Source organism: Ornithorhynchus anatinus, chromosome 19 (assembly GCF_004115215.2).
Source record: "Ornithorhynchus anatinus isolate Pmale09 chromosome 19, mOrnAna1.pri.v4, whole genome shotgun sequence".
NCBI classification, from domain to species: domain Eukaryota; kingdom Metazoa; phylum Chordata; class Mammalia; order Monotremata; family Ornithorhynchidae; genus Ornithorhynchus; species Ornithorhynchus anatinus.
Genome location: NC_041746.1, coordinates 8,021,227 through 8,043,480, shown reverse-complemented (window position 1 = coordinate 8,043,480; position 22,254 = coordinate 8,021,227). Strand labels below are relative to the sequence as shown.

Here is a 22,254-nt window from a genome sequence, read left to right as displayed (position 1 = left end):
AAACCCTCTGTGCGGGCAAGAAAGGGCCGCGGCGAGCGAGGCCCCCGGGACCGGCCCCTCCGTCATCCTATTGATTGAGCGCTTCTTGGGGGCAAAGCACTGTACTAAGCGCGCGGGAGAGAGCACTATAGCATCAGACACATTCCCTGCCCATACACTACAACATCAGGCAAAGAGAAACAGCGTGGCCCAGTGGCAAGAGCCCGGGCTGGGGAGTCGGAGGTCATGGGTTCGAATCCCCCCGTCAGCTGTGTGACTGTGGGCAAGTCACTTCACTTCTCTGGGCCTCAGTGACCTCATCTGGAAAATGGGGATTAACTGTGAGCCTCATGTGGGACAACCTGATGACCCTGGATCTACCCCAGCGCTTAGAACAGTGCTCGGCCCATAGTAAGCGCTTAACAAATACCGACATTATTATTACTATCATCAGACACATTCCTCAGTTACCTCATCTGTAAAATGGGGATGAAGTCTGTGAGCCTCACGTGGGCAACCTGATTATCCTGTGTCTCCCCCAGCGCTTAGAACAGTTGGTTGGTATTTGTTAAGCGCTTACTATGTGCCGAGCGCTGTTCTAAGCGCTGGGGTAGACACAGGGGAATCAGGTTGTCCCATGTGGGGCTCACAGTCTGCATCCCCATTTTACAGATGAGGTAACTGAGGCATAGAGAAGTTAAGAAGTTAAGTGACTTGTCCACAGTCACACAGCTGACAAGTGGCAGAGCCGGAATTCGAACCCATGACCTCTGACTCCAAAGCCCGTGCTCTTTCCACTGAGCCACGCTGCTTCTCAGTGCTCTGCACGTAGTAAGCGTTTAACAAATACCAACATTATTATTATTATTATCATTATTATCAGACACATTCCTCAGTTACCTCATCTGGAAAATGGAGATGAGGACTGTGAGCCTCAAGTGGGACAACCTGATGACCCTGTATCTACCCCAGCGCTTAGAACAGTGCTCTGCCCAGAGTAAGCGCTTAACAAATACCAATATCATTATTATTATTATTCCCTGCCCACAACGAGCTCATCTGTCCCGGTGACCCCAAGGCCACAGTCATTTTTCTGCAATTCTTGCCTTTTTTTAGACTGTGAGCCCCAGTTGGGACAGAGGCTGATTAACGTGTATCTACGCAGCACATGTAATGTTAAGTTAGAGTTAAGTTAGAGATGATCAGAACATTTCTTTTAAAGTTTATAATCTGTTTGGGGTAGAGACGGTTTGCCCACTACGGAAACGTCCCTTCACAAGGTTAAAGGATTATGAAGCACAACCAGCGGAAGCTTTGAAACAGAGATTGACGATGGTTCTCAAATAACGAAAGGCATACACACAATCCGTACATAAAACACCTCAGAACTTTATTATAAAGGAAATGGATCCCACAAATCAAACTCTATACAATTAGCATCTACACTATCCCTTCAAAGAAGCACGTTAGAAATGAGAAGGCTAAAAAATAACTGAGCAAACTAAAACCGGGGAAGCAATTTAGACACGTCTCTCTGCTCTAAAATTGGAAAAGGAATCCGCTTCATAAGAAAGGAATGATGATAGTTCAATTGAATTAAAATGTCAGCCCCCAAAGCTCATCTTTCTTTTACTTCCACTAACGTGAGGAAGGGAAACAGCCAACTCTGCAGGCTAGGAGTCACTCTATACCAAGTAGGCAAGAGTGATTCAACCTTAGCTCTGTGATGAGGACTTAAAAGTGGATTGATCTGCACACACTCTGCTGCTTTGGACTGTATGCCACGTGCACTTTCATACGCTCAAAATGCACCATGGCTACGGGTAGTATCCACTGTCCCACCCCCAACTTCAAGATGAGACTTCGAATGTCATAATTTTACCTATTGGTTTCCGTGAGTCAAGACTCACACTAAAAATCACACATGCCTTGTACGCCTTTTTGTCTAAACAAAATCACCGATCGTTAAATGTTTAAAGTGAAAGTTCCGTATAACCGCTTGAATCATTTATTCGCTTTCTCACGGAATAGAAAACGTCTTCGCAGACAAGTGGACCAAGACTTCCCTTACGGCAAAAGTTCTTTTTTAACGGCGTCTGGGATACGACTTGCATAGTAGTCATAATTTCTCAAAGTGGCAAGGACTCCTGCTGAATTCATGTGCTTTACATCCTTGTCATATTGATATGGATTGCCATGGATATCGGTTAGCTTGCCTGCAAGAGAGACATTCATGTATGATATTGCTTATTGCAAAAAGGGAAGATTTCTTCCTCCCCTCCTCCCTGCTGGTTAATGGCATAGCGATCGGTCGTATTTATTGACTGCTTGCTGTGTACAAAGCACTGTACTAAGTGCTTGGGAGAGGCAAATAAATAAGCTGTCCCCCACAATTAGGGCTCTGTGGGATACAGATAATGTCAGTCAGTCAAATTTGCCCAGGACTCCCTAATGGGGAGCCTTGAACTAAGTCACGTGGGTGGAGCCCTCAAGGATTATTTCTTGATAAATCTGACAAGAAATATGCCCACCAAAACCAGCTACATTTCTTCTTGGATTGTTTATCGTGATTAGACTGTAAGCCCGTCAGAGGGCAGGGACTGTCTCTGTTACCGATTTGTACATCCCAGGTGCTTAGTACAGTGCTCTGCACATAGTAAGCGCTCAATAAATACTATTGAATGAATGAATTCTGGGAAGATAATTATGGAATGTGGGGGCTGTATTGTGAAATAAAAAAAGAACTGAGCTTGGGTATTAATACCCTGATGAAGATAAGCTAGGGTACCTCCGGGAAAAATCAAATGATTGGATTGAGAGTCCAACCTCTGAGAACACATTTTAAAAGACAAAGCCTTCAAATAAAAAAACAGAATGGAAAAGTGAAAAGATGTTTGTTGGGAGATTATCATAGGATAGAGTCTTTCTGAATAATGCTGGCTAGCACCTAGATTCTGTGGTAAAAATGGTGCTCAATATATACCTTTGGGGTTAACGAAAGATTAATTAAAAAGGTGTTTATGTATGATATAGCAAAACCACCAGCTAGCCAAAAGCCACTGATGTAAAACAAGTGAAAGTTAAATCCGATATTCTCCTGTTTCACATATTACTTTGCAAATCATAAATTATTCCCCCAAAAAATATCTTAATTACAAAAAGATAAGAGAAAGGACAGCTTTTTACAGAGCAGCCTTGCTCTCGCTATCACCAACAGTTAATTTTTGCTCTCCAATATATCAAGTGGAGAATTTTACCGCTAAACTCCACTCCCACTCATCCATGCTGAGTTCAAAGTCAGATGCAGACGCACAAGTCAAGAGTTCTACAGCTTCTGGTACAAAAAACAATGCTAAAATAGGGCATCCTGTCAAAGTCGAATGTTCAAGGTAAATTATGAAAGAACAGGAATCCCCTTCTACCATCTTCAAACAGTTTGGAAGCTTAGAAAGTTTGCTCACCTCCCACCGCATGCAAAATGACTTCAGGAGCACATGTATCCCACTTTTTGCACCCAGGACTGGCAAATACATAAGCAGAGGCCTTTCCTTCAATAAGCTGAATTATCTGTTAAGGTAAAAAAAAGTATTAAGGTGCTATTAAATGTCAAAGACCTTACAATCTAGCAGACGGGCTGTAGTTCAATCACACTTTATCAAATAGAAGGTGTCTTAGCAGGAAGGCAGGAGCTGCCGACAGTAAGAGTAGCATGCTACTCGGAAACATAAAATGAAATGCAGGTGAATAGAATTGAAATTCAAAGGTTTTATGGCTTTGTGTTTTACAATTAAACCCCAAGATGACATTTTTACCTCTTTGATCTTACTTAACATTAAAAGAATTACGGGCAGCCTTTTTCTCCATCAAGGATGGTGATCAAATTTGACAAAAAGTGAGGGATCCCTTTTCTTACCTTATTTCCTGCTCCTCCAACTCTCAGCACAAGATCAGGGTTCATGGCATCAACGCAGTCGTTTACCAACTTGCTACTGTGGGAGCGGGTAGTGGTGACAATATGCTTCCCAGCAGGCACTTCTTTGAGCTGAAACCCAAAGGCTCCCAAGCCCAAAATGCCCCATATTGTCCTTCCCAACACGGCACCTGATCCTGCCTAAACGGTTGAGTAGAATAAAAATCATTTGCAATAGTTGTACATAAAATCATCGTCCCTGAACAGTGTAAATGGTATTTTAATCTCATTCTTTGTGCTTCATAATAATAATAGCACCATACAAAATAGCAAGACCTCAACATCAACAAGGGGCCAGTGTATCAGCTAGCGAGCATTTATTTCCCATTGCCATAACAGCTTGGTCTCAAAGATGCCAAATGGAAGTTTTAATTATGGGCACAACTCAGAAAAATAGATACATTTTAATAGATACTATTGTTCTGTTGACTGCTGGAATTAGCCACTGTAAGTAAAATTGTGGACATCATTTGTCACAGACAGTTATTTAGCTCCATGAGGTATCATGAAAAAGCCCAATCCCAAAATGGAGATAAAAGGATAATAATAACAACAATCATAATAATAACAATAGCAATGAGTTTGATTTTGCCTCCTACAGCAGAGGAGACCAACTGTCATAAGTCTAGAGGAAAGCAGTTACAAATTGACTTGGGGAGGAAAATGTGAGGTCTCCCAATGAAAAGAGGCCCACAGAACCCAGTGGCCTCCATAGATTAAGGACAATGAACAGTCATTGAAAGGCGAGGCTGAGAGAGACACCGACAGCTCTCTTCTCTCGGTGATTCTGACAAAGTCACTTCAGACGCGGTTGAACTGCTTAGAGCGGCTTCCTGTGTGTCTGTTTGAGATGTTCAAGCAGGCCGGCAGTTCTAGAGCCTGTTGATTACCCAGCAGCAATTCTTTGCTACAAGAGGACATCAAAGCTCCCACAATTTTAACCTGCCCATTTTACTGCGACAGAATTTCCCAACAAGACATCCAATCGAAAAAAGCCCAATAACTATATGGACTTTCGACCCATGAAGCAAAAGAGATCAAATTCACCCTATGGTGCCTTACAAATGTTTTTAAAATCCCTCCTCACCAAACGGTACAAGTTTCGAAAGGGAGGAACCTTCTTTGGGCATGGCCTGCTGCAATAATAATGATAATAATGATGGTATTTGTTAAGTGCTTACTATGTGCCAAGCATTGTTCTAAACACTAGGGTAGATAGAAGGTAATCAGGTTGTTCCATGTGGGGCTCACGGTCTTCATCCCCATTTTACAGATGAGGGAACTTAGGCACAGAGAAGTGAAGTGACTTGCCCAAGATCACACAGCAGAAAAGTGGTAGAGCCGGGATTAGAACCCACGACCTCCGACTCCCAAGCCTGTGCTCTTTCCACCGAGCCACGCTGCTTCTCTAAGTCAGCTGTATGGAAGGTAGTGGGCTCCAGTTTGGGAGTTCCATTAGAATCATTTTGTGTCATCTTGTCTCCATCTAATATGTCCATTCATTAGAATGACAGGAAAAGGAGACTCCTTTGGAATTTGAGTACATGTCTAGTTATCCTTATTCTCCAAGGCAGATAATCCTTAGATCTGGGTGGTCCCCAAACCACTTTTCACCCACTGTTCAACATATCTTCACCATCTACCTGATCCCAAGGGGCTTCCTTCTCTGATGACTGGGCTTTTGGGTGGCTCACTGTGGTCTGAAACCATCTCACTGTGACCCACCCTCATTGATCCCACAGGCTGGAGAGTCAAGCCATTTCTTCTCCTTAAAGTCACTTCCAGAAGGACGAGTGGCAGCTGGGGGGGCAGGGGTGATGGTAACTGGAGATGACTGTCTGTTTATTGTTGTACTGTTCTCTCCTAAGCACTCTGTATGGTGCTCTGCACACAGTAAGCGCTTAATAAATACCACTGAATGAACGAACGAGTGAACGAATGAGTGGACTAGGGGATTTTGGACTATCCACGTTATTCATGTCAGCGATCATCTCGATCGCTGCGGATATTTGAGAGTGTTTGGTTCCGAATTGTTAAACACCCTGTGGACTGTTTTCCCAGGTTATGTCTCCCTCTCTATGTGGAACCCTATTGGAAATTTACAGGAGCTACAAGTTTTGCAAAGATTGGGAAAAAAAGACCAAGGGGCACATGGGGTTTCCTGGATTTATTCTAATCATATAGTTAGAGTTGTTCTTCATATCTGAAGAACACGCTACTGAAGGTGGAGCTCACCTATTAAAACGTGTGTAGTTAAAAAGGCCAATGAAAAGGCCAATGTTTTGTTGTTAAAAAATTCTGATCACAACTCAGTTAACAACAACATGACTCAAAGCAAATCTTGCCCTTTTGCCTGAATCAAAAATACAACCTTTGTAAGATAGACAAGTCTCCTAAAGGATAAGCGTCATGACAAATTAATCAATCAGATAATAGTATTTGTTGAAAATAGGAGAGATTTTTCATCTTTCTTCAAGGGCATTTTCCCTGTAGATTGGGGGAGGAACCGATTACTTCTTATGGTCTCTCCAGGACAATAACCATATGATTATTAAACCAATTAAATCCCTCTCCACCAGTGCATTTCATACCTGATAGTTGTAGTAGGGCTGGTTGATAACACCTGCTATTGCTTTCCCTTCATATGCAATCCCAATAAGGACTGTGACATTGTCAAGAAGACCTGTACACAAGTAAACAGATATTTAATTTTTCCTCTAAAGAGCTGGGACTAACTCCTGCTCCATTCAGACATGTTTCCTCACACTTATTCCAAAATTTATTTCACCATTTCGTGGTGACTTTCAGAGGCTTACAGTATAGGAGATAAATAATGACAGTTGAGTGTGAAGCTTGATGTGGATTTTATCTTGGAAGGAGTTTGGTCTACTTGTAGAATAGATGCGTGAGGATTAAGAGTGTTTACGTCTCCTAAATCTGTCTGGCAATATGTGCAGCTGGAAAAGCCACTTAATCTTTCAAAACTCCAGTTCATCCACCCCCAAAATCTAGGTGTCAGGTTCCCAGGACCTGGCGGATCTGCTGAAGTTCAGTGGGGGTGATTCTGGTGCCAAGAAGCTGTGCCAGGCCATTAGCAGATGCCCTGGGCCTGACTAAAACCAAGGACTGAATAGGGAAATACATTTTCACCTCCCATCCTGCGACTACCTCTGCCATTATTTATTCATGGACTCCTGTAAGTCTTCACTTCCACTGCGAAATCGGGGATCGTGTTAAAAACGCTACCCAGTTCTCAGTCTGATCCCTTCCAAAATTTGTTTGCCAGTCCTCTGGTCTTTTACATTCTAGGAGATCGATCTGGAAGGAGAGACTGCCTCTGCCATCATTTACAGCCAATGTTAAGTAAACAGTTGAAATTCTGGTCAAGGAGAAATGTAAGTTGAAGAGAGAAGCTGACCTTCAGTGTATTCCTTGGTGCCATCCAGAGGGTCGACCCAAACGACCAGCTGAAAAACGTCAACAAGGGATTAGGTTGCCTGTGAATGTGAGTGTCTGGGAGAGCAGCTTCCTGTATCTGTGTGCCTGTCCGATCACAAGTATTTCTGTTAATTAGTCTTACATTGTTTGTAACACCCTGTGGGCTCCTCAAGGACTAGAACCCACTTTACTCTCATTAGACAATAGCTTGTATAGTCCCCAGAGCTCCTTGCTAGGGTGACGGCAAGAAAGGGCAAAATTTCACAGTAACTGCCAAATATCTGGAATCAAAGAGGAACTGTAATATTCCAAATTCAAAAGAAGCTTCCTGGAATTGATAAATACAACTTTTTGCGGAGGTCATCAGAACCCAAACTGATCAAAAGCAACTAAATTGGAGCGGATAGTCGCAATCCAGTTGAGGATTCACACTGAAAAAGAATTTGTGGAAAACAGTTTTGATAGTGAGTCTAGAAAGGATAATACACAAAAGGGCTGGGCAACCGAATTATTCTTATCCCTAAATACGTTAGTTCAATCAGTGGGCTTTACTGGGCTCTTACTGCAAGCAGAACACTGCTTGGGAGAGTAGTAATAATAATAGTAACTGTGATATCTGTTAGGCTGTATGTGCTCAGTACAGGACTAAGCGCCGGGGTAAATACAAGTAAATCAAAATACTATACAGCAGAATTGGTAGACATGTTCCGTGGGTGCAGGGACATACATATCAGTAGGCCGGAGCTAAGTTACACAACTGATGCGATTCCAGCCGCATGAGAAAATTTAATTTTTAGGACAGACATCTTTCACAACCACTGGATTCAATTTAATACAGCTGCATGAACAAAATGATATTTCTTATTTTCTTTTCTTTCTTTGAGACCGTACCAGTTAGTTAAAGAACAAACATTAAGCTTACATCTTCCTCTTTGATAGAACTGTACTGCACGGGACAAGGTTTCTTCAAAATTTCATCCCACTGGCCACTCTCAATCAGCTCTTGATCCACATCTTGAAAGGGTAGGTCCTTCAGAAAAGACACAGGCATTGGGGGCTGCAGGAGCTCAGTTGAATTAGAGTGCCAGCAGTCAATTAATCAATTGATCAAACAATAGTATTTATCGAGCTCCTACTGTGTGCAAAACCCTGAATTAAGAGTTTGGAAGTGGGCACTAAAGATGAAAGATACTATCCCTAAAATAATCATTGTGGTATTCGTTAAGCACTTACTGTGGGCCAATCACTGTACTAAGCGCTGGGATGGATACAAGCAAATCGGGTTAGACACAGTCCCTGTCCCACGTGGGGCTCAGAGTTGCAATTTCATCAACTCAGGATTGGCTAGCTCCCTCTTCCTAAATTCTTGCTATGGACTAAATTTGCAAGAGGGGGAAAAAGAAGGATTTCTCTCTCAAGATTTATTAAATGACCATTAACCAACTCTCCCCTTAACTATCCCTCTGACCTGTCCCATACACCTACTCAGGGTCACCTCGCTGCCCAAGCCAACCCGCTGACCACCTGAACCACTCTTCTTTGGGTCCGCTGAGCCATTTTTCCTACTTTTTCTCCTGCTTGGAATGTTCTCTTCATATACAGCAACGCACCCGCCACAAAAACTCAGTGTTCACCTTTCTCCCCACATGGGCTGCTCACTGTATGAGCCTGCAGGGTTCTACTGTGTCTTTCAATGTGCAGCCACTGGGATCAGACACAGAAGCAGGCCTGGTCTTAGCCTAAAACTCTCTTTCCTTTAGTTCAGGGCAGCAGGGGAGCCAGGAGAAGGCTTGGTTCCTATTCCTGGCCATAGGAACCGCCTTGAAAATCCATCCTAAATCTAACGTTTGGCCTATGAACATCCTCTTAACAGTGTCTGATTGATATACATAGATGTAAATCAGATATAAACAGATAAACTGGATATTTTACAAGTAGACACTCTTACCTCTTCACCTATAATTGTCAATTTGGGGAATTTTCGTGCCAATGACGAGCATATACTCATCTGGACCAATCGGTCTGCTTTGGTCTGCAGGTCTGAAGCACTCGTCTACAAAAGAAGGGTATTATGTTAGACATGATAAAGGTATTTTTCAGCTACTGTCAGTCTAGTTCTTAATGCACAGATCCTTGTACTGTACAGAAAGCATTCCGGGCAGTCATCCAAAAGCAAGCACTAAGCAGTTGGGAAGTACAAAACAAAGAAGTGACACCTTTTCTGCCCACAAGGAGTTTACAGGCTAACGGGAATGAATATAAATATAAAGAGAATCGGTACAGCATGCAGTCAATTCAGTGACTGTGAGTACCTTTTCCACGATGTCCAGGTCTCCTGCAGCCATGACATTTCTGACTATTGTTCCGGCTTTCTGGGCAATGGAGTAGGCAGAGGCTACTAGGCGCATCAACACAGTTGGGTTGGAAGCCATTATCAGCACTGAAAGGAAAGCAGCAGAAGTGAAATAGTGCACGAAGTAGCGTGGCTTAGTGGGTAGAGAACGGGCCTGGGATTCTGAAGGACCTGGGTTCTAATCTCGGCTCCATCACCTGTCTGCGCTGTGACTCTGGGGCAAGTCACTTCACTTCTCTGTTCCTCAGTTACCTCATCTGTAAAATGTGATTCAATAGCCATTCTCCCTCCTAATTAGATTGTGAGGCTCGTGTGGGCCAAGGACTGTGTAATCCCTGATTTTCTTGTATCTATCTCAGCGCTCAGCACAGTGCTCGACACAGAGTAAACATTTAACAAATGCCAAAATCATTATTATTGCTGCCATTGGGTCTATCTCTCTACTCCCATCTAGTCTGAGAGCCCTCTGTGGGATTTTGATCTGTTACGTTTGCATCTACTCCAGAGCTTAGCACTGTATTTGGAAAACAGTAAGCACTTAATAAACTCCTGTCTGCTACCAATGTGGAAATTGGTGCTTTCTGTCCTTTAAAAATAAAAAAAGTAAAAGCTCTGGCTCCCATTGCCAAGTTCTACAGCTCTAAAGAGCACTAGAGTTTATTTGAACCTGGGAGACAGTGTAATAGCGCTGGAGCAAATGGGGAAGCTGGAGGTCCTCCTGAGAAATACTCTAGGATGGGCCAAATTTGGGCTTTCTAGACTATAAGCTCCTTGAGGGCAGGGCTTGTATCTACCAACTGTGCTTAGCACAGTGCTCCGCAGACCGTAAGTCCTCAATAAATAATAAACTGGCAGCGGGTCCCGGTGGATGGACACGGGCCTGGAAATCCGAAGGACCCAGGTTCTAATCCCAGCTCTGCCACTTGCCTGCTGGGTGACGTTGGGGAAGTCACCTAATTTACCTCATCTGTAAAATGCAGATCAAGACCGTGAGTCCCATGTGGGGCAGGGACTACGTCTAACCTGGTTATCTTGAATCCACCACGCTGCTCAGTACAGTGCCTAGTACGAAGTGCTTAACAAATACCATTAAAAAAATAGCACTGATTGAGCACGTTACGACTTGTGCCCAGGAAATGCGTGTGGTATCGTGTGCGCCCTTTAGTCTGGAGCACGCGGGGTCTGTCAGAGGTGATTCTCTCTGGTTCTAATGGATGCCACAGTGGACAGGTAGGACAGGAATGACAGACGGCCTCTGTTGGCACGGGTAGAGGCTCTCGGCTGTAGTTTCTCTTACAGACTCTGCACCTGCTACTGTTTCCCCCGCTCTGCCCCAGAGACATCTGGGGTGTGGGGGAGGAAGTGTTACTGTTTGTGTAAGTGCCTCAGTCCTCCTTCAATCTCCGGCTCTCCTGGGGGAAACACACCCAAAACACAAAACCACACAAGGATAAAATACAGGGAGAGGCTGAGAGACTGACAAGGGATTGATGATTACAAGGCTTGAAGAGAACAGGGTCAGGGAGAGAACATTAGACAAATAATTAGAACCACATTTTATATTTAAACCAAGTAAGAACTGGATATTTCTGCCAATTACTTAATAAGATCTTATTTTTAAAAAGTAGCAACAATAATCCAGAGTCAATTTAAAAAAGATTGAAAGCACGGAAGTAATCTTTAGAGGGCTGAATTTGCCTTTTTTTCCAGAATATCACCCCCTGCCAGCCAATCTCGATTGGTTGCATTTCCAAATCTCTAATTGGAAGTCCCTAAATACCAAAAAGTTTTATAACTTTTTGTTGTTATACACTGGTATCTTCCACAACTTTTCCATTTGCTCAAGGTGGGTCATTTTTTCTTGATTTTTTTTTTTTGGTTTTGACCGATAAGCATTACTTTTCACCTAGTTATACAACAATCTCAGTTTACTGAAAGAAAAAAATTAGAGTTGTTAAACTTCAACTATGACAGTTTTCTTCTTTCACATTTGCCAAATTGATTCCCTATTTTCTTTGTAATAAATTACTTCCCTTACCAACCCACAACAAAAACAAATCTGTCTGTATGCTTAGAACAAATAAAGAGCATGTAATGCAAATTTACTTCAAACTTCCAAAGTGCAGTAATACACAATAGGGACTTAAGAATTGATATTTTAAACCTGATTTTTAATGTAGTTGGCTATTTCTCTTGTGGTCCCTGAACTGCTCCCAAATGAAAGAAGTTCTTTTTTTTTTCCTCTTGACTTTCCCAATCACCTTACTTTAAAATGAAACTAGACATAGAAGTGCAGAAAACACATCATTCATTTCTGTCGCAAATCACTTAGCAAAACACAAAATCTCTAACTAAGCACTCCTTAAATGCTGATTAAGAAGCTCAGCTTCCAAATCATTTATTGCTCCAAAATGGAAGAAATACCTGTTTCTGGGCTGGTGCACGGGATAGAGCAGAACAAATGAGCAAGAAGGCAACCTCTTCCTTATTCCCACCCAACCAAATTCATTCTCTTAAATTCCAAGAACACCTCCTGGGTCCTAAAACCCTAAATTTATAAACTTTCTTTCCTGACCCTCAAATTACACCACTTTGAAATATGGCCAAGATACACACACACATGCACATATGCATACATAGGTGTGTTTGTAATAAGTATGAGTGGGTATAAAATTAATTATATGTTTTTTGATCTGGCTCAGTGGAAAGAGCCTGGGCTTGGGAGCCAGAGGTCATGGGTTTGAATCCTGCCTCCCTTGACAGCTGAGTGACTTTGGGCAAGTCACTTCACTTCTCTGGGCCTCAGTTCCCTCATCTGTAAAATGGGGATTAACTATGAGCCTCAGATGAGACAACCTGATGACCCTGTATCTCCCCCAGCACTTAGAACAGCGCTCTGCACATAATAAGTGCTTAACAAATACCAACATTATTATTATTGATTAGACTGTAAGCCCGTCAAACGGCAGGGACCGTCTCTATCTGTTGCCGACTTGTTCATTCCAAGCGCTTAGTACAGTGCTCTGCACATAGTAAGCGCTCAATAAATACTATTGAATGAATGATCTCATAAAATAATCCAAATAGAAGATTGAATACGTACCTAGGTAAACTGATAGCTTCCATTCTCCAAGGTGTCTGTCAACTGAGTGAATGTCAGTACTGGCAAAGAGAATCTTAGACCACACAGTGTTCAGTAAAAAAGTTCAGATGTACTTTTTTTTGATAATGTCAACTAATTCTACTGTACCCTCCCTATCACTCAGTACAGTGCTCTGCACATAGTAGGTATTTGATAAATACTACCATTTAATCCCCTATAACTCCAGTTTCCTAGTATCTAGGACACTATTTTTTTTTTATCACCCCTTCCTTCCCTCTGTCTCAGAGAACAAAACTGTAAGTAGTCATGGGCCACATCTGTGATAGGACTGAAGGAAAAGGGAGTTGGGGGAAAAGAGTGCTGGGGCAAAGAGAGGAAGAATAGTAATAATAATTGTGGCTTTTGTTAAGGGCTTACTATGTGCCAGGCTTTGTACTAAGCTCTGGGGTGGATACAAGCAAATTGGGGTGCACACAGTCCCTGTCCCATGTGGGGCTCACAGTCTCAATACCCATTTTACAGATGAGGTAATGAGGCACAAAGGAATTGAAGTGACTTGCCCATGGGCACAGAGCAGATAAGTAGCAGAGTTGGGATTAGAACCCAGGTCCTTCTGACTGCTAGTGCCTGTGCTCTATCCACTACATCGTGTAGTGGGGGAGAGAACTAAAGGAAGGCCAGTAGAGGCGATCTGATCTAAAGAGAGAGGAAGGGCAGAGAGATAAAGTCACAAAGAGGCAGAGTGTGAGGGGCAAGTTTGTGAGAGAGGAAGACGGAAATAACACTGGACTACACACAGGAAAAGAAGACTGGCAATCACCAGAAAGAAATAACCAAAATGAACACACCTATGTAAGCAGGTTAATGAAGGATGAGATCGTTTTATAAGCTAATTACAGCAAAGAAAATGCTGCTTTCACATATTTAATACAGTAATTTCCATTCTAACACATTTTCATTTCCCAGTTTAGATATAACATTGTACAGTATTCTGGAACCTTCTTCCCCAAACATGACTTGATACTAGATATAACCTGTTTCACAACTTGGGGCAGGTAGCTGTAGTTTAGGCAAAAAAAAAAAAAAAGGTGTGAATGCATGTGGGATTGGCCAAAGCATGATTTTGCTACACTACCCAATGTGAGCCTCAACCTTAAAGGGCTCTACCCATACTTTGTGTTTCTTAAATTTTAGGGCATTTAGTACAGTGATATGAGAGGCGAGAATGTAAAGCATTCTGCTGGTGGTGGACAATACTACAAGATCAGTAATAACAATAATATAGGAATTTGTATTGAAAAATGTCAGTAATGGTGGCATCTTCAAATCACCTACCCCCTAACCCAATTCCATCAAAAGAGATTGTCTCATCTCTTGAAGTTCTTCAAGAACACAAAGATCATGTTTCAGCAGAAATTACTATCTACTACGTTAGTTGTAGATGTAGTCAAGTACTTCATATTGAACCCTTATGAAAAGTAAATTTCAACTAGAGTGAAAACCCCCTTTGTCGTGTTTATCATTTGATAACCACCCATTGCTTTAGGGAACATTTGATTTCTTTTTTTGCTATTTCTGAAATTTCAATTACATTCCTTTTAGTTAACTGCAACTGTAGTCACTGGGGCTGACAATTGGTGAAATAAATACTTGCCCCGGTTGCTCTTATACAAGTGTTTTCTCTGGTGCTGAAGTGTAGAATAAATGAACAAAGACTAACAGGAAAATCAGCAAAGGGAAGGTTTTTATTTTCCCTGCTGATCTGAAAATGGGAGTGTTTACGTTCAAGAGGGGCTATCCTGTTTCTTTGCTCTTTAAGATACATAATGCAAGGAGTGTTCACGCCTGGGCTGGAAGTCTGAGAAACTCGTTAAACCTGTCCCTGTCTGATGCCATCTTTTTTTTTTTTTTTGTCTCTTTAATGGTATTTGTTAAGTGCTTAACTATGTGGCAGGCACTGTACTAACCACTGGAGTAGATACCAGCTCATCAGGTTGGACACAGTCCCTGTCCCACCTAGGGCTCACAGTCTTAATCCCCATTTTACAGATGAGGAAACTGAGGCACAGAGAAGCTAAATGTTGCCCAGAGTCACAAAGCGGACAGGTGGCAGATCTGGGATTAGAACCCACGTCCTGACTGCCAGGCCCATGCTCTATCCACTGGATCCAGATGCTTCTCATCTCATCAATGGGCTAGACTAGAAGTGGGCCAGACATTTGTGTCTTTTCAGTCACATTCCTGTGCACGGAGAGAAAAATTTCACCATAAGCAGTATCATCTTTGAAAACCCCAAATTGCTATTTACTGGTATCCCTGCAGCTGCAGCAAACCTACTGGGCTTTGAGCTGGAGCTCAGGTGTAGAAAGGGGGGGGGGGGGTGGGGGGCTTCTCCATGCACGTACCAATTAAACCTCATTTTTGGTCCCATAAACCTCGAGACATTCAATCAGCGAAATCTGAACAAGGTAGGAAATAAACCACACGTGGTCACATCCCTACTCAGTTCCCCAGCCCTGCTTTTGAACCAAGCAGGCACTACTCCTATTATTTTTGTCTCCTGCCATTATCACACTTAGTATCTGGCCAAATACTCATTTAGGGTCCCCTTGGACCCGTCCACATTCCTACTTATCGGGATTACTGATGTAGGGAGAAACTTACTTGCTCTCTAAACCTGCACTAATTCTTGTTAAGGAGGCCAGGAGGAGGGCTGGGCCTGGCAAGACGCGTTTTCAGCGGCAGGTCCCTCTTCGAGCACCGTAGGGCAGATGACAGGCGGCGATGTTTTTTACGCATGCCCAAAATATGGAGGTTTCTCCACCCCAACCCTTTACGCATGCCCAGAATATAACCCCTCTCTGTCTCTCTCTCTCTCTCCCCCCCCCCCTTTACGCATGCCCAGAATATAGAGACTCCTCTCTCTCCCCCCCCCCCTTTACGCATGCCCAGAATATAGAGACTTTTCTCTCTCCCCCCCCCCTTTACGCATGCCCAGAATATAGAGAATCCTCTCTCCCCCGCCCCCTTCTTTACGCATGCCCAGAATATGAAGCGTTCCCCCCCCCCTTAATCCCCTCCTTCCCCCCTTTGGGAAAAATCCAGGCCTGATTTTCGCATGAGCCCCCGTTAGCCGTGCCCTCCTGAGGATGGTTCTGTGGCTCCCAACCATCAATCTTTGCAGCTCCTCCAATCAATCAGTAGTACTTATTGAGCTATTACTGGATGCAGAGCACTGTACTAAGCGCTTGGGAGAGTTGGTAGATCCATTCCCTGCCCACAAAGAGTTTACATTGTAGAGGGGCCCCTGATGTGGCTCCTTCCAGCCAGGTGTCCCACTGCAGGCCTGTTTGCCCCTCTCCACCCTCATCCCTTCATTCAGTCGTATTTATTGGGCGCTGATTGGGTGCACAGCACTGTACTAAGCGCTTAGGAGAGTTGGTAGATGCGTTCCCTGCCCCCAACGAGTTTACATTCTAGAGGGACCCTGGCCCCTTCCAGACAGGTGTCCTATTGCAGGCCTGTTTGCCCCTCTCCACCCTCATCCCTTCAGTCGTATTTATTGGGCGCTTATTGGGTGCCCAGCACTGTACTAAGCGCTTAGGAGAGTTGGTAGATCCATTCCCTGCCCCCAACGAGTTTACATTCTAGAGGGACCCTGGCTCCTTCCAGCCAGGTATCCCACTGCAAGCCTGTTTGCCCCTCTCTACCCTCATCCATTCATTCAGTCATATTTATTAAGTGCTTATTGGGAGCACTGTACTAAGCGCTTGGAAAGGACAATTCGGCAACAGAGAGAGAGATAATCCCTACCCAACAACGGGGCTCACAGTCTAGAAGAAGGGGGAGACAGACAACAAAATGAAACAAGTAGACAGGCATCAATACCATCAAGATAAATAGAATTATATAGATACATCAATAAAATAGAATAATATGTACATATAGGCACAGGGGCTGTGGGGCAGGAAGGGGGGTAGAGTTGAGGGAGAGGGGAGGAGGAGCAGAGGAAAAGGGGAGCTTAGTGTGGGAAGGCCTCCTGGAGGAGGTGAGCTTTCATCCTCCCCGTTTGACTCCCTTTTAAGACAAAGAACACCGGTCTGGGTGTTAGAGGACCTGGGTTCTAGTTCCGGCTCTGCTGGGTGACCTTGGATAAGTCACTTCCCTGTGCCTTAGTTTCCTCATCAGCAGAACAGGGAATTAATCAATAGCTGTTCTCGCTGCTCCTTACTCTGTGAGCCCCAGGGGGGACCTGATGATCTTAAATCTCCCCCAGGGCTTAGCACAGGGCTTGCCACATAGTAAGCGATAATAATAATAATAATGTTGGTATTTGTTAAGCGCTTACTATGTGCAGAGCACTGTTCTTAGCGCTGGGGTAGATACAGAGTAATCAGGTTGTCCCACATGAGGCTCACAGTTAATCCCCATTTTACAGATGAGGTCACTGAGGCAGCAAGAAGTGAAGTGACTTGCCCACAGACACACTGCTGACAAGTAGCAGAGTCGGGATTCGAACCCATGACCTCTGACCCCAAAGCCCAGGCTCTTTCCACTAAGCCAAAGTGCTGAACAAACACCATGTTGTTATATTATTAAATCAGTTTCGAGGGTTTCCAGCTGAGTACAGTGCCTGGTACACAGTATGCGCTTAACAAATACCATAATTAGCACCTCTGTAATTTATTTATTTAGATTAATGTTTGTATCCGGCTCCCGGCGCTAACCTTTACTTCTCTGGGCTACGGTGATCTCATCTGTAAAATGGGGCTTGAGACCGTGAGCCCCATTTGGGACAGGGGCTGGGTCCAACTTGATTTGCTTGTATCCACCTCGGCGCTTAGTACAGTACCTGGCACACAGTAAGTGCTTAACAAATACCATCATCATCATCATTATTATTACTGCTTGTATTCCCCCAGCGCTTAGGACAGTACCTGGCACATAGTAGGTGCTTAACAAATACCACCCTTATTATTATTACTGCTTGTAACCACCCAGGCGCTTAGGGCAGTACCTGGAACATAATGAGCGCTTAACAAATACCACCATTATTATTATTATTACTGCTTCTATCCAGCCCCAGCGCTTAGGACAGTACCTGGCACATAGTAGGTGCTTAACAAATACCACCATTATTATTACTGCTTGTAATCACCTCGGCTTTTAGTACAGTACCTGGCACATAGTAAGCGCTTAACAAATACCACCATCATCATCATTATTATTATTATTAGTGCTTGTATCCACCCCAGCGCTTAGGACAGTACCTGGCACATAGTAAGTGCTTAACAAATACCATCATTATTATTATTATTACTGCTTGTATCCACCCCAGCGCTTAGGACAGTACCTGGCACATAATAAGCGCTTAACAAATACCACCATCATCATTATTATTAGTGTTTATATCCACCCCCAGCGCTTAGGACAGTACCTAGCACATAGTAAGTGTTTAACAAATACCACCATCATCATTATTATTCTTACTACTGTATGTATCCACCCCAGCGCTTAGGGACTGTCTCTGTTACCGATTTGTCCATTCCAAGCGCTTAGTCCAGTGCTCTGCACATGGTAAGCGCTCAATAAATAGTCTTGAATGAATGGCCCATAGTAAGGCTTAAGAAATATGATGCTGCTGATGATTAGATTAGAATCGCTTACTTCGATTAGACTATTAGCCCCTCGCTGGGCAGGGATGGCCTCTCTCTGTTGCCCAATTGTATATTCCAAGCGCTTAGTACAGTGCTCTGCACATAGTAAGCGCTCAATCAATACAAACGGATGATTAGGAGTAAGCAGGCCCCCCTCCCCCCATCCCTCTCCGGCGAGCGGCAAAACGCGGACTGGGGCCTGGTTTTGCCGGGACGGGAGGCGGTCTGCGGGCGAGACTGGGCATGCGCGGGCTGTGGACGGACGGGCGGGACTGGGCATGCGTGGGGCTGTGGACGGGCGGAGGGGACTGAACATGCGCGGGGCTGTGGACGGGCGGGGGGGGGGGACTGAGCATGCGCGGGGCTTTGGACGGGCGGGATTGGGTATGCGGGCGGACGGGGCTGGGCATGCGCGGGGCTCCGGACGGGTGGGCGGGACTGGGCATGCGCGGGGCTGTGGCCGGGCGGACGGGGCTGGGCATGCGCGGGGCTCCGGGCGCGGAGCTCGGGGCGCAGGCGCAGTAGGGGGCGGCGGCGGGTTTGGACCATGCGTTGGGCGCTGCGGCCCCGAGGCCCGGCCGGGCTGCGGGCGTTGGGCGGCCTGGGCCGTCCTCCTTCCTCCTCCTCCTCCTGCTCCTCCTCGTCGGCGTCCGGCGTCCGGCAGCCCGACCCGGACCACGGCAAGTACCGGGCCACGGTGCTGCTGCCCCGGACCGCCTTCCCCATGAAGCTGCTCGGCCTCCAGCAGCCAAACACGGAGCTGCACGTCCAGCAGGTACCCGGGCCCCCCCCCCCCGGGCTCTGCCCCCACTCCCACCGTCTGCTCCTACTCTCAGGCTCAGTCCCCACTCCCAGGATCTGCTCCTATTCCCAAGGTGTGCCCTCACTCCCAGGGTCTGCCCCATTCCCAGGATCTGTTCCATTCCCGGGGTCTGGCCTCACTCCCAGGGTCTGCCCCTATTCCCAAGGTCTGCTGTCACTCCCAGGGCCTGTCCTCGCTTTCAGGGTCTGCTTCTAGTCCTAGGGTCTGCTCCATTCCCAGGATCTGCGCCATTCCCGGGGTCTGCTTCTATTCCCAGGGTCTGCGCTGTCCCCCAGGGTCTGCTCCATTCCCAGGGTCTGGCCTCACTCCCAGGGTCTGCCCCTATTCCCAAGGTCTGCTCTCACTCCCTGGGCCTGTCCTCGCTTTCAGGGTCTGCTCCATTCCCAGGGTCTGCTCCATTCCCAGGGTCTGCCCCTGTTCCCAAGGTCTGCTCTCACTCCCAGGGCCTGCCCTCACTTTCAGGGTCTGCGCCTATTCCTAGGGTCTGCCCCCGCTCCCAGGGCCTGCCCTCACTCCCAGGGTCTGCCCCATTCCCAGGGTCTGCTATTCCCATGGTCTGTGCTCACTCCCAGGGTCTGCCCTCACTCCCAGGCTCAGTCCCCACTCCCAGGGCCTGCCCTCACTCTCAGGGTCTGCCCCGGTTCCCAGAGTCTGCCCCTATTCCCAGGGTCTGCCCTCACTCAAGCAGCGTGGCTCACTGGAAAAAGCCCGGGCTGGGGAGTCAGAGGTCATGGGTTCGAATCCCGACTCTACCACTTGTCAGCTGTGTGATTGTGGGCAGGTCACGTCACTTCTCAGGGCCTCAGTGACCTCATCTGTAAAATGGGGATGAAGACTGTGAGCCTCACGTGGGACAACCTGATTACCCTGTATCTACCCCAGCCCTTAGAACAGCGTGGCTCAGTGGAAAGAGCACGGGCTTTGGAGTCAGGGCTCATGAGTTCGAATCCCAGCTCTGCCACTTGTCGGCTGTGTGACTGTGGGCGAGTCACTTAACTTTTCTGTGCCTCAGTTCCCTCATCTGTAAAATGGGGATGAAAACTGTGAGCCCCACGTGGGACAACCTGATTCCCCTATGTCTACCCCAGTGCTTAGAACAGTGCTCGGCACATAGTAAGCGCTTAACAAATACCAACATTATTATGCTCTGCACATAGTAAGCACTTAACAAATACCACCTCCCAGGGTCTGCTCCTATTCCTAGACTCTGCTCCTATTCCCAGGCTCTGCCCCCACTCCCAGGCTCTGCCCCCACCCGGGACCCTCCTTCGTCAGAGCAGAGAGCCTGGCAGCAACTTGAGGAGGGGAAGAGAAAAAATGTTCTTCCTGGTCACCAGGAGGCAACCTCGCCTAGTGGAAAAAAGAAGAAGAAGAAGAACAATAATTGTGGAATTTTTTTAAGCACTAACTGAGTGCCAGGCACTGTGCCGAACGCTGGAATTAAGACCAGAAAATTGGGTTGGACACAGTCCCTGTCCCACGTGAGGCTCACAGTCTCGATCCCCATTTTACACATCAGGGATCTGAGGCCCAGAGAAGCAAAGTGACTTGCCCACGGTCCCTCGGCAGACAAGTTTTTAAAAAGTGAATTAAGGCACTTCTTTTTCTTCGGAACTCCTCAGTATAAAGTAGGGTAATTGTACAGTATTTTTACCCAAAGAGTACTCTGTCACTTTTAGGTTTTTGAGGCCTGGCATTCTTTTTTATATTTTCCCGACAGAAATGTGGGTTTTCAGAACTCTATTCTTGGCAAAGAGAAAGAAAATCAAAGGAAGATTTTTGTCTCCATGATGGGCCTCCATATGCCAATGGTGACCCTCATATTGGTCATGCTTTAAACAAGGTAATTCTATTTTTTATTCGAATTTTAAGACTTGAAAACATCGGAGTTTCTAAGGAGTCGTTTTTGAACTGTCACGGTATATATGTAGTCCAGGTACCTGTGGTTGTGCCATAGAACCAGAAGAAGTTTGTCCTACACTCTTCAGCCTCAGTCTGATCTGCCCGACAGACAACTCGGGGTCATAACTCCAGTGCATAATAACTGGTGATCGCTCTGCTTGCGTCGACCATATGCTGTGCTATTAACTTTCCACAGCTGCCATAGCCGATAGCCCGAGTCTTTAGGCTTAAGAGAAACTCTTGGGAGAAACCCTTAGGATCCAGAAGCTAATTTCCCTCTGATGTGTCCCAAGGAGTTTGCAATCCAGAGAACCGTGCATTCTACTTTTTTTTAATGCTTCCAGTGATCCATTATAGGATCTTGCTCCCAGATGGTCTGTATAAATGCTGTTGGTGATAACTACCTAGGGCAGCTGGAGATCAGGAAGTCCTCTGACTCTCCCTCTGTAACCTCAGCTGCTCTTCTGAGCTCCAGGGAGCGTCTATGGTGTAGATTAGCAGTGAGTTGGTGTGTGACGGGTTCAGAGTCCCCCAAACCGATGGCTTCTTCGTAGCGCACATGGCCCTTTTCCGTCCACTGCGCCCCTCCCAGCTTCATGCTGGCTAAGGGCAAGATGTGCTCTGGCTAGGAGGTGGTTCTGGGTTCTTGGGGAGGGAGGTTGAGAGTGCCGGGTACGGAGGTGAGTTGTAAATGTGCCGTGAAGTGACAATCACCTTTAATCAGGCTGGGTGTCCTGGACCTACGGCAGCAGTCCCTCAGCCCTGGAAAGAGTGCCTCTTTCCACCTTCCAGAGCCACTAAGCAGGCTCAAAGATACCCAGGCCACCGATTCCAGATTTCCGTCCTCGTTCCAGTCACAGGACTTTTCTCCTTGGTCCATTCCTGCTTCTGTTCAGTAGGAAGGGAATCAGACCTGGGAAAAGCCGCAACAGGCGGAGGGAGCGCTGCAGGGAATGGTAACCAGAGAGCTAGGGAAATAGAATTCCCTTTAAATATAAGAATTATATTTTATGATTGTTATATCGTAAT

General features: G+C 45.6%; 2 protein-coding genes across 6 annotated transcripts in view; one reads left to right on the top strand and one right to left on the bottom strand.

Annotated features, from left to right (window-relative positions):
* Positions 1-1,348: 1,348 nt before the first annotated feature.
* On the bottom strand, positions 1,349-18,639 carry BPNT1 (3'(2'), 5'-bisphosphate nucleotidase 1). 5 transcript variants are annotated; one of them, XM_007672369.3, is made up of 9 exons: positions 18,511-18,639; positions 9,700-9,827; positions 9,336-9,440; positions 8,310-8,417; positions 7,368-7,416; positions 6,541-6,632; positions 3,893-4,090; positions 3,441-3,546; positions 1,349-2,195 (listed from the first exon to the last, which is right to left on the bottom strand). In XM_007672369.3, coding segments are annotated over exons 1-9 (936 nt in total). In that variant the 5' UTR covers positions 18,512-18,639; the 3' UTR covers positions 1,349-2,046. The 5 variants fall into 5 exon arrangements, with proteins under 5 accessions (XP_007670559.1, XP_003431384.1, XP_001511649.2 ...); XM_003431336.5 differs by lacking the exon at positions 18,511-18,639 and adding an exon at positions 15,508-15,650; XM_001511599.6 differs by lacking the exon at positions 18,511-18,639 and adding an exon at positions 12,844-13,213.
* Positions 18,640-19,015: 376 nt separating this feature from the next.
* The window catches only part of IARS2 (isoleucyl-tRNA synthetase 2, mitochondrial), a 35,484-nt gene continuing 32,245 nt past the window's right edge, over positions 19,016-22,254 (top strand). Inside the window, exons 1-2 of the mRNA XM_029047303.2 lie at positions 19,016-19,275; positions 21,044-21,166. Of these exons, the coding sequence (XP_028903136.1) occupies positions 19,048-19,275; positions 21,044-21,166 (351 nt within the window). The 5' untranslated portion in view covers positions 19,016-19,047. The remainder of the gene's footprint in view (positions 19,276-21,043; positions 21,167-22,254) is intronic.

Coding starts and splice junctions, on each gene's coding strand:
- BPNT1 (XM_007672369.3), bottom strand. Junction 7,417..8,309: donor GTTCTATCAAAGAGGAAGAT/GTAAGCTTAATG, acceptor GACGTTTTTCAG/CTGGTCGTTTGGGTCGACCC. Junction 6,633..7,367: donor CACCAAGGAATACACTGAAG/GTCAGCTTCTCT, acceptor ACTTGTGTACAG/GTCTTCTTGACAATGTCACA.